This window comes from Marmota flaviventris, chromosome 1 (assembly GCF_047511675.1).
Source record: "Marmota flaviventris isolate mMarFla1 chromosome 1, mMarFla1.hap1, whole genome shotgun sequence".
In the NCBI taxonomy this organism is placed as follows: domain Eukaryota; kingdom Metazoa; phylum Chordata; class Mammalia; order Rodentia; family Sciuridae; genus Marmota; species Marmota flaviventris.
In genome coordinates, this window is record NC_092498.1 from 113,108,043 (window position 1) to 113,119,911 (window position 11,869).

The following is an 11,869-nucleotide window of genomic DNA, read 5'->3' on the forward strand; positions in this document are numbered from 1 at the left end:
TTTGATTGCAGCCTACGTACAGTGTTGGGCTTGGCACAGAGAAGTGTGCATCTGGACATCCCTGTCAGCCCTCCTCACCCTGAGATTGTAGGACACAGAACAATTTTCTAAATATCTTTTTACAAAATTGAGTTATCCCTTGTGATGGTCTCCCTCATTTCATTTTCCCACCCTCCCTCCTTTTCTCCTACTTCCTCCTTTCCTTTTTTTCTTTTCCTTCTAATAATTAAGGTATATTAGTGTAGAAAATTTTGGAAGGAGATAAAGCATAAAAAAAAAAACAGGGAAACAGTTACCAAATTACTGCAAGACAACTATTTTTTTTCCTTCCAGTCTTTTTTTTTTTTTTTTTGTAATACTGGGGATTGAACCCAGGGCCTTGTACACGCAAAGCAAGCACTCTCTCCCAACTGAGCTATATCCCCAGTTCTGACTCTCTATTTTTTCAGAAGACATATTATATCATTACATAGATGAAATTTGTATCCAGCCATTTCATTGGAATACCTTTGGTTTCTTAACTGATCATTAGTTATCCCCCCCCCCCCCCCCCGAAAGACCTGTAATAATTTTACTGTAGACTGAGAGGATGGGTGAGTGAACAACAGTAGGTGTGACTAGTTAGGAAAACAATTACTAGTTTGGTTAGAGTTAAGCGTTCCAGGAGAGTAATAGCAGGAGATAGGAGGGAGAAGCCAGCACCATTTGGCAGGGCTCCATGCCAAGCTTCAGCAATGGAAGAGCAGTGTTGCTAAGTGACTAAGATGGCCAGCCCCAGAGTTGAACTGTTCAGTTCTCATCCCAGCTGTAGTCTTGGTTCGGTCCACTTAACCAAGTCAATGAGCCACTGGAAGCCTCAGTTTTCTCATCTGGAGAAAGGGAAAACTGATACCTTCCTCATAAAGTGGTCATGGAAATTAAATAGAAGGGTAAGTATGAGTCACATGTGTAGCACAGTGACTGGCAAGAACTTGGTGAGTGAGTTCTTATTGTGATGAGACCATCAAGCCTCCAGGAGCTTGGAGCAAGGCAAGGAGCCATCTGGTGACAAGATTAATCTGGGAGAATACAAGTGGGATGGGTGGAGACCGGGGGCCTCATAGGAGGCGGGTGCATCAGCTGATTGGCTACTGGAGCAGGAAAGCACCTCTGGGAGGCAGATTAAAGTAGGGCTCAGTGAGGTCACTGGAAAGAAAAGTCTTAACAGTTCTAGAGAAAAATATGTTGATTGCAGAAGAAGGACTTTTAAGAGGTGGTGGTGGGGGGCCTGGGTTATAAGTAGAAGCAAAGTCATCGTAGGGGTAAGATGGCTGTGAATCTAGGGGGAGATGTCATGGTGGGGGTGAATCAAGAAAGTTCTGCCTGCTGCTGGGATCACCAGTCTTTCAATTGTTTTTGTTTGTTTGTTTGTTTTTGATACTGGGGATTGCACTCAGGGGCACTCAACCAGTGAGCCACATCTCTAGCCCTATTTTTGTATTTTATTTAGAAACAGGGTTTCACTGAGTTGCTTAGCAACTCACTTTTGCTGAGGCTGGCTTTGAACTTGTGATTTGGCTGGCTTTGAACTCGTGATTCTCCTGCCTCAGCCTCCTGAGCTGCTGGAATTACAGGCGTGTGCCACTTTACCTGGCCAGTCTTTCAGATTTTGTAGAATTTTTTTGGTACTGGGGGATTGATCCCAGAGTCCCTCTACCATTGATCTGTATCCCCAACCCTATTTTGTATTTTATGTATAGACAGAGTCTCACTGAGTTGCTTAGCACTTCTCTGTTGCTGAGGCGGGCTTTGAACCCACAATCCTCCTCTTTCAGCCTCCCGAGCTGCTGGGAATACAGGCGTGAACCATCACATCTGGTTCTCACACTCTTTCTTGCACACGTATGCACACACGTGGCAGCTGTCTTTTCAACCTTTGAACAGAAGGCACAAAAAGCAGCCTCCAGTTTTAGTACCACAGAAATTCTTGAGCAAAGCAATTACTCCTAAGAGGATTGATAAGGGAGAGAAGGCAAGAGAATGGGAACTTGATGATTATCATAAGGGCACAAACCCAGTCCTTACCCTGCCCCCCCCCTTTTTTTAACTTTGAGGCTGGCATTGTGAAACAGCAAGTGTAATTTTGAACACAGGGCCTTTCAGTTAGTCTCTTGAGGCTGCTTTGTACACCAGGAGTTAACTGGGTCTTGGCCCTTTCATGGACTGCACTGATCTGCTTGGCAGAATCTCTCATTCCCCCTGGGTTTCTGAACTGCTTTCACCTGAGAAGAGGCAGTTCAAAGCCTGTCATTGCAGACCCATACCTTTTTATTATTTCTTTAAGAGATCAAAAATGAGAGAGATTTTCACTGTCATCGGAATCAGATAAAGGAGTGGAAAGGGACTCAGATGCTGCAAGAAAATTTGAGTGAATTTTGTTTTTTTGGTGTTGGAGATTTAACCACTAAGCTACATCTCTTGTCCTTCTTAAAAATTTTTAAAAATTTGAGACACAATCTCACTAAGTTACTGAGGGCCTCACTGATTTGCTGAGGCTAACCTTGAACTTGTGATCCTCCCATCTTAGCCTCCTGAGTTGCTGGGATTACAAGTGTGTGCCACCACTTTAGGTAATTTGTGGTCAGAATGCCATGGAGAACACTGTGTGGCCCTAGGGGTTGTGGGAGGAGACTTTTCCTGTTGCCTGTCTCTTGTTGTGTCAGGAGGCAATGCCTGGAGGTGAGGACACCTGCTTTATAGTAGAATTCGTTCTGAAGGGCATTCCAGGGAAAGGGAGGGGACAGAGCTTGTTGTCTGAGTGGGGATGGAGTGTGGGAAGACTGCAATGCAGGGCATGGAGAGAGGATGGCCCAGGATGCCAACAGGGTGCCAGAGCTCACAGGGTCTTTTATGCCATGGTCAGGAGTTTAAACTTGACCTTGACCATCAGAACAGGAGCATTTTCAAGGAAGATCAGAGGTTGTTGGGTGTTAGCTCAGGTATTTCTTACCTGTCTGGAGGAGGAGGGCAGGTATAGATGGTCTAGGGGCACCTTCAGAGGTTGAGGGATCGGCGCCCATCTAAAGGTGGGAGGCTCTGAGCAAGCCCAGGCTGGTAAAACTCAACATTTTGGAATCAAAGAACAAAGTAGCATCCAGGAAAGTGTTGTCAGAAAGTCCAGCTACCTAGTGACTTCCTTAATCATCCAGCCCCATCTGGCCTTTGATCTTTTTCATCTTTTTCATTTTTCATTTACTCTGAGATCAAGGTTATCAATAAGGAAACCATGGACAGACCTGCCCAGAGACAGAACATCTGACCACAGCCTTAAATGTGAGGCTTACAGTGAGATGAAGAACCCTGGCCTCTTAAGGGCATTGGCATTTCTTATCATCTTGTCCTCATCTATCTGTCTTCTCCTCCCTTTCTCCCTCTTTCACCATTTGGGCAGTGGAACACTCGGTTTCTGTTCCAGTGGCCATATGCTCTAACCTACGCATGCACAGCAGCAGCAGTTGGAGAATAGTAAACACTTGGAGATGAGCTCCATCTTACAGGAACAACCACAAATGTGCACTAAGTCCACCTCCAGGTCCTTCCCAGGCCTCTTGCTTTGGAGTAGGATGGATTGGGATGGTAGCATATTCAAAAGCAAAAGGTAAGAGAATTTCCAGAGAAATTTCTCCCTGCAGTCTGCTCACATTTTGCAGGTGTGGCCTGGCAAGAACTGGATTGTTGCATTCAGGTTTTTTGAGCAAGGAGATCATATTTCCTAATTTTCCTGGATGACTGCCCACTTCCAAAGCCCATGCTGTCATATGTGGCATGGTGCCTAAGTATGATCACTCCCTGGGGATAGCAGGGTGAGCTAGTTTGATCAGAGCAGCTCTTTTAAAAACATAATTCACTAGGCGGTGGTACTTAAAGGGTTAAATTATACTGATCAACGTCTCTCTCCAAACTTGGGGAAGTCACTAGTCTGAGCCAAAACTCAGTGTAGCAGGGCTTGAGGCCAGGACTCATCTTAGGTCATAGCCACAGAGAGGCTTAGGAAAAGGGAGAAAGGTCACAGAACATGCTTGCAACGTAGCCTCTCCATTCCTTCCTACCTTTCCCCACTCCTTACCTTTCTCTTTTCTTTCCAGGAAACATCTTTACTCAGCAGCCAAGTTATTATAATGACCTGGATGAAACCATGCCCACTATCCTTCAGGTACCAGCTCTCAGTCCTAGCTAGGGGAAGTGAATTGAGGAGACAGACCCCCTCCCTACTCGATGGTGTTCTTTGGCTTTTTTGGAAGAGCCAGGGAAAAATGTTTATTCCCAGCATCCCTCTCTAGACCCATCTCCCCAGATGGTCTCTTTGTCTTACCCCTGACCACACCCCTTCAAATTCTCCCTTTCCCTTTCTTTTTTTTTTTTATATTTATTTTTTAGTTGTAGTTGGACACAATACCTTTATTTTATTTGTTTATATGTGGTACTGAGGATCGAACCCAGGGCCTCGCATGTGCTAGGCGAGTGCTCTACCACTGAGCCACAACCCCAGCCCCCTTTCCTCTTCTTAACAGGACTGAAATCTAAGAGCTGTCTGATCCTCATATAAAATGAGCTTGGTTTGCATTCTGTGTTGTTTGCCAACAGCCATATGACTCTAAGGATATCCCTCTAAGCGACCTATGCTTCTCAAACAAGAGCTTTAAAGTTACAAAATCATTTCATGAAAAAATAGTGCTCTTTATAGAAAATATGGGATATGTTAAAAATCAGAAATAAGAATATTACTATTCCCCATAATTCCACAACCAAGAAATGCCTGCCATTCTCAATAACCCTGAGAATAGTCACATGCTAACCTGTTAAAGCCAGCATTGTCACTTCAATATTTGCCTGATTTTACAGTGGTCTCTGTTTTCCCCCTCACTGTTGATTTGTATTTTATTTCAAAATGGCTCTCATAAATATCCATCTTCAAGGGATCCAAAAATCCATTATTTATTGCTGACGGTATATCAAAAATTCCTTATCATATACTTGCCCAGCCTATCCAGTCACATCATATCTGCAGAATTGTCAGGGCTTCACATACATGTTGGTTGTTTGTTTGTTTTGTGTGCTGGGGGTCAAACCCAGGGCCTCACTCATGCTAGGCAAGCACTCTACCACTGAGCCACATCCCAGCCCCACATGTAATAGTTTTAATCCTCTCCAGTCCTGTAAGAAGGATGGTTTCATCGTTCCCTTCTTAGTTTACTCTAACCCATTCTCTGAGAAAGTCATGCCTCAGTTGGTATCCTGGGAACATGATATATTTCCTAGATTCAAGGCAGTTTTCAGATCACTTGTCCCTGGCTGTGAGTATGGGGTGGGGGTGGGGGATCTCAGATGATGGTTCAACACGATGTGAGAGTCCCTTCTTGCCTTTCACAGGTCTTCAGCAATATCCTCCAGCACTGTGGTTTGCAAGGGGAAGGGGCCAGCACCATACCACAGAAGCTTGAGGAGAAGAGCCGGTTGACCCCCAGTGACATGCCACTCCTGGTAAGATTGTCTTCCAGCCCATCCTCTTTCAGTTGAGTCCTTCTTGCCACAGCCTAACTGCTCCAAGATAAGGAAGATTGCCATGATAGAGGTCCCAGTGGCTTCTTCCCTTGCTCACAACTTCTATAACCCAGCGAACAGCTGGTTCTTCCCCTCACACAGGTGAAGAATGTTTTCAGCAGGCTTGCATTTTTCTGGAAGCTTTATTTATAGGGTACTGGCAAGAACAGGAAACTAGAATTCAAAGGAGAGGGAGTAGTCCTCACTTAGTTCCACTCAGTAGGCTCATTCATGCTTTATTCCTTGAGCCAGTCATTTATTCAGTGAGTTTATTTTGAGGAGCACCCAGCATGGGCCAGGCCCTGGAGGTAAAGCAGTAAGCAAAAGCAGACACAGCACCTGCTATGGCAGAACTAAGGAGTCTAATGAGGATGACAGACAGAAGGCAGACATTTAAGGAACCTGGGACATGTTTCAGGCATTGTGCTAAGCACTGGAGACAGAGCAGCAAGGCAGCCATAGACAGCACTCCTGGAGCTTGCAATCTGGTGGGGAAAGAGCCATTAAGCAAGTGTTTCAGAAGGGCACGTGCCAGGTGCTATGGGAACAAATCATTTTACCTTTTTCTGAGGCTCAGTTTCCTTAGCTCTAAAGTGGAGATCCTAACAGCTGCTCAGCCTACTTCTTAGAGTAATTGTAAGAATCAGTGAATGAGCAAGCATCCCGTGTCCTGTATACCCTCTTCAAATGTGAGGAAAGCTGGTCTTGATATTCTTGTCCTCATTAGGATATGCCTTCTCTTTGTGGGACCAGAGGTGTCGTGAGGAGATTAGAAGAGAGACTCTTATCTTAAAATAGAAGTAACCCTAGCCATCACCAGGTGGAGACCTACTGTGACTGTAGTAGCAAGACCCCTGAATTGGGAGACTAGCTGGCTCTCCCACATTGGCACTCTTAAGAGATGAATTAGCCAGGCTGTGCTTGGGGCCTCTACTGTTCTCTTTCCCTTCCCCCTTAGCAATTTTCTGCCTGCTGGGAATCCTGACTTTGTCAGCTGTGCCTTGTATCCTCTGCAGAGCTGTCTATGAGGTGGAGAAGAATAATGCAGTGTTTTCTTTTGGCAACAGGAATTAAAGGACATTGTTCTCTACCTTTGTGATACCTGCACTACACTCTGGGCCTTTCTGGATATCTTCCCTTTGGCTTGCCAGACCTTCCAGAAACACGACTTCTGTTACAGGTACAGCAGGAATTTTGGCTGTTGAAATAGAGTCTCTGGTCCCAGGTACTCATACAACACATGTACTAGTTTCTTAGAATGTGCCAGTCCTGCTTCCAGCTTGGGGATGCCACAGTGAGGAAGACAGATGCGGCTTTTTGTTCATGTGGAGTCTATATTTTAGAAGCACTGCCAATTTTATCTAAGAACAGTACAAGGAAGGAGGAAAACATAATCAAGAAGAGGGCAGTTTCAATTCTGCTTTGTTTCAAAGCCCCTCTGATGGGCAAACTCAGGGAGTGACAGTCAAGACAAAGTGGTCTAGCTCAGGGGAGAACACACAAGAAGACAACAGAGGTGCTCCTGACTGGAATCCCAAAATGACCCTTAAAAGAGATCTTGAAGAATGAATAGGGAGCCGTTCACTGTGGCACATGCCTATAATCCCAGTGTCTCAGAGGCTAAGGAAACGGAGCCTCAGAAAGGTAAAATTATTTGCTCCTACAGCACCTGGTATGTGCCCTTCTGAAATACTTGCTTAATGGCTCTTTTCCCATAAGGAGGATCTTGAATTCAAAGCCAGCCTCACAAAAGTGAGGCACTCAGCAACTCAGTGAGACCTGTCTCTAAATAAAATACAAAATAGGGATGGGAATGTGGTTCAGTTATTGAGTGCTCCTGAATTCAATCCCTGGTACCCAGAAAAAAAGAATGAACAGGGAACCAGATGCGTACCTATAATACCTGCTACTCAGTAGTCTGATGTAGGAGGATTGCTGGAGCCCAGGAGTTTGAGGCCAGCCTAGGCAACATAGCAAGATCTTTTTTTGTTTGTTTTTTAAAAAAAGTTAAAAAAAAAAAAAATATATATATATATATATATACACACACACATACATACATATGTGTGTATGTAAAATATATAAAAATTTATATGCACACGAAGTCATTTTCAAATAAATATAATTATACTAATAATAAAAATGAACAACTATTAGCAGCTCTTTGGGGTACATCTATACCTGGCTTCTCACCTTGGCCACCTCACATCCACCCCTTCCCAACTCAAATTCAAACTCCCCATTCCAGCTACACAGTCCCTCACCATCCTCCTAAAGATCAGCACTCCCAAAGCCCTCTCTTTCTTTCTCTCAGGCTAACCCTAGTCATGGCTCTCCTTTTCCTCTGTTTCTCTACCTATCTTTCTTTCTCTCTCTCCTTCCACTCCTCCTTGCCATGTAGTATTCCAGGTCCACCTCCTCCCTGTGTGCTTCCTGGTCATGCTCACACATGGGATTCCTTCTTCCTAGAACCAGATGTGCTACACATAGAATACGCTGCTCTGGTAATTGAAAATGCAATTGCCTCTTTTATATATATATATATATATTTCTTTTTAGTTGTAGATGGACATGATACCTTTATTTTACTTGTTTATTTATATGTGATTCCGGGGATCGAACCCAATGCCTCATGCATGCTAGGCAAGCACTCTACCACTGAGCCACAACCCCAGCCCAACAACTGCCTCTTTTCTATGATGTAATTCTTCCACCAAATGTCTTAAGCTTCCCAAAGCCTGAACTGAAGCTTAAGTGCCTCAGTCAGTGCTGAATTTTTAGCAGGTATTCTGTAACCACTTGTCTATCCTTTGACTGCTTTCTGGTAATCTATCTTATTTCAGTATCATACGTACCATAAGATAACTAAGCCAAAAGAGGCAGGCCCTACTAAGCCTGGCACCAGAAGAGGACAAAGAGGGCAGTTTGGCCCTGGCAGGTTGAGTTGTTGCCAGGATACATTGCTGGTGGGAGGGTAAATTGGAACATCCCCTATGTAGGGTGATTTGGCATGATCTCTGAGTGTTAAAAGATTCACATACCATCTGCCCCTACTTCTAGAAATTATTACTCAGATATATCTGCAAAGGTGCAAAGTTATTCTGGGAAGCATTCTTGTAATAGCAAACAATTGAAAAAACCTAAAGATCCATCTGTGGGGTCTGGTATCCAAATGTGTACAGTGAAATTCTACCCATCCATATTGAGGGTGTTTTACGCACTGCCACAGCCCTGCCATTAAATAAAACAGTAAAAGGCAAATAGCATGTATAGTACTCATAATATGCCAGTATTCAATTTTTTAAAAGCTGGGAGAGGATTGGGGGTGTAACTCAGTGGTAGAACACTTGTTAGCATGCTCAGACCCTGGATTCGATCCCCAGCAGTTAAAAAGGCGGTGATATATAATGTGAATATTTGTTTATATATGCATATATAAATGCATCTTTAGAAAATTCCACAAAAGGACTAGTGGCAGTAGCTGTGTATAGGGAACAGAATTGGGAAAGGGAGACTTGTCATAGTATATATTATACTTTTTGAGTTTTGAACCATGTGAATATGTTATTTATTCACAAAGTTAAAAGGCAGAAAGAGATATAACAGGGATACATTGGGTAGATGTGAGAAGGAAGAGGAGGAAGGTGAAAGAGGGAGGAGCGACAGAGCTGCATGGGTGACTCCAGTCCTTTCCAGAAAGCAGTCAGAGGTTACTGCATTTGCCAGCAGCCGTTCTTGGCCTTTAGCACAGCTGGAACAGGCTGAGCCAGCCACAGGCTATTTGTGGGTCAAAGACAGAGTTACTTTCGGTCAAAGTGTTTCTTTTTCTTCCCCCTCACCAAGATGGGTGGTGGCTCTTCCCTACCTCCACAGCTCCTCACCAAAAAAAAAAAAAAAAAAAAATCTACCCTTCTAAAACTTACCTCCGTCTCCAAAGACCCTCAAAAGACATCTGTACCCCATTTGAGGAGATGTTTTAACAAAATGGGAAAATCTTCTGATAAGTGAAAACACACAGGGCACAAAATTCCAAGAATAGTAAAATCCTCTTGGTGATTTTAATTTTCTACTTTGTGTATTTTCCAAATTTCCTATCAGCATGTGTTGCTTTTATCATGAGGAAAAAATACCTTTTTTTTTTTTTTCCCAAGTGGACAGCTACAGACCTACCCCCTTTTTGAGGGGGAAATGCTGATCAGCACTTTATTCTATCTGGGAGGCTGATCAATCCTAGTGTCTCATTTTTCACAAACAGAGGAGACCAAGGAGGGCAGAACACCAGCTGCCATCTCTGGCACGTGTCAGCACTAGATAAATGTTTTGTTGAATGGGTAAGTAAATGACATAATAGATGAATATATGGATGGGTAGGTGGAGTTGAGCAGATCCCAGAAGCTGCTGAGAATAGTAGAAAGAGACGCCCAGCAAGAGTGACAACCAGAGGCTACTGAGAATAGGCCAGTGTCTGGCAACATGCAGGTTGCCAGCCCCTTCACACTATCCTGGGAATGCCCGTGCCTGTGCCCCCTTTCTTACTTCACAAGGAAGATACTCATGGTGCCAAGTGGGCAAAGTGGTCTCCCTCCCTGCCCTATATTCTCCTCCATGTTTTTCTTCACCCCAGCAGGATCCTTTGGATAAAGCCTCCCATGGCTTCGACTGTCCCACCCCTGCCAGCACTTCACAGCTCCTCGCAATCTTCCTTCTACTGACTGGAATCATCTCTCATGGTTACCAGCTCCTCTTCCTGCTGTCCTGCTTCATTCCCCGACACTCCCCAGGCTCCAGGCCTCTACATGCTTCACTTTGCCTATCTAAAACATCCTTCCTGCCACTGCAACCTTTTTCTCTGTCTGAAAGATTCCTGTTTATTTCCCCTTTCCCTCAAGATAGGGTCTCGCCTGTTACCCAGGCTGGTCTTGAACTCCTGGGCTCAAGTGATCCTTCCTCTTTCTCCTTAATTGCTGGGACTACAGGCGTACACCAACTGAGTTTACATATATAATTTTTATTTTATTTTATAAGAATTACAGAAATCATTCTAACTGAATTAACTTATAAACCAGTGGAGACATTTAAATCATGAGCACATTTAGTCTGTTTTGAACAAATACAAATATCGGGTTGACATTTTCATATTAAAACAGTTTTTAAAGATTGCAAATCATGGGGCTGGGGTTGTGGCTCAGCGGTAGAGAGCTTGCCTTGCAAGTATGAGGCACTGGGTTCCATCCTCAGCACCACATAAATAAATAAAATAAAGGCTGTGTTATGTACAACTAAAAAAAATTTTTTTAAAAAAAAGATTGCAAACCATGGGCTGGGGATATAGCTCAGTTAGTAGATTGCTTGCCTCTCACATGCACAAGGCCCTGGGTTCAATCCCCAGCACCACAAAAAAGATAAAAAGTAAAAATAAAGATTGCAAATCATGCACAAACTAAAGCTTTTTCTTTATATCCCATAGCATGATAAGAAAGGTTTATAGAGAGCAAGAAAAAAGGATAATCATGTATGTTTCTCAAACCTTAGAGAGTCCTGGACGTCCCTCTGGGTGCTCTGATAGAATGGACAGCTATAGTCCAATTCCCATGAGGTTGTTGGTGGGATCCGCATCGTGAGTCAGTCTGGGTTAGACTCGGGGAAGCACCAGCATGGTCCCAAGAGAAACTGGTTGTGGGAGCAACAAAAGGGCCTCTCCCCTCCCTTGAATTGGCTTTGGTTTTTTAACAAAGTGTGGTATTTATGAACTAATCTGGTGTTTTGCCCATATGTGCTTCCACAGACTAGCTTCCTTTTATGAAATGGCAATTCCTGAAATGGAGTCTGCAATTAAGAAGAGGAGGCTTGAAGATTGCAAGTGAGCGGGGATAAAACTAAGAACATTGTGTGGGAAAGGGAGGCCTGAGCACAGGGCCTGCCTTCCCCAGCTGCATCATGCCCTCCACTAATGCAAGGGGGCAGGATCAAGAGCTGTGTAGCTTCAAGCTCATGCATCCCTACCTAGCAGCTTCTTGGCCCCTACATTTTTTGTTTTCCATTTCTCAATCTACCACTGAGCTACTTCTTTACCTATTAAGACTATGTTTTTTATTATATATGGCAGCAGAATGCATTGCAATTCTTATTACACATATAGAGCACAATTTTTCATATCTCTGGTTGTATACAAAGTATCTTCACACCAATTCCTATTTTCATATATGTACTTTGGATAATAATGATCATCACATTTCACCATCAGTTATAACCCCATGCCCCCTCCCTTCCCCTCCAACCCCTCTGCCCT

General features: G+C 43.8%; 1 protein-coding gene across 3 annotated transcripts in view; it reads left to right on the forward strand.

Moving 5' to 3' along the window:
• The window catches only part of Ascc2 (activating signal cointegrator 1 complex subunit 2), a 42,911-nt gene that overhangs the window by 14,774 nt on the left and 16,268 nt on the right, over window positions 1–11,869 (forward strand). For all 3 annotated transcript variants that reach the window (XM_027956028.2, XM_034635341.2, XM_071614855.1), the window contains 4 exons: window positions 4,125–4,192; window positions 5,410–5,520; window positions 6,648–6,760; window positions 11,366–11,440. In XM_027956028.2, the coding sequence (XP_027811829.1) occupies window positions 4,125–4,192; window positions 5,410–5,520; window positions 6,648–6,760; window positions 11,366–11,440 (367 nt within the window). The remainder of the gene's footprint in view (window positions 1–4,124; window positions 4,193–5,409; window positions 5,521–6,647; window positions 6,761–11,365; window positions 11,441–11,869) is intronic.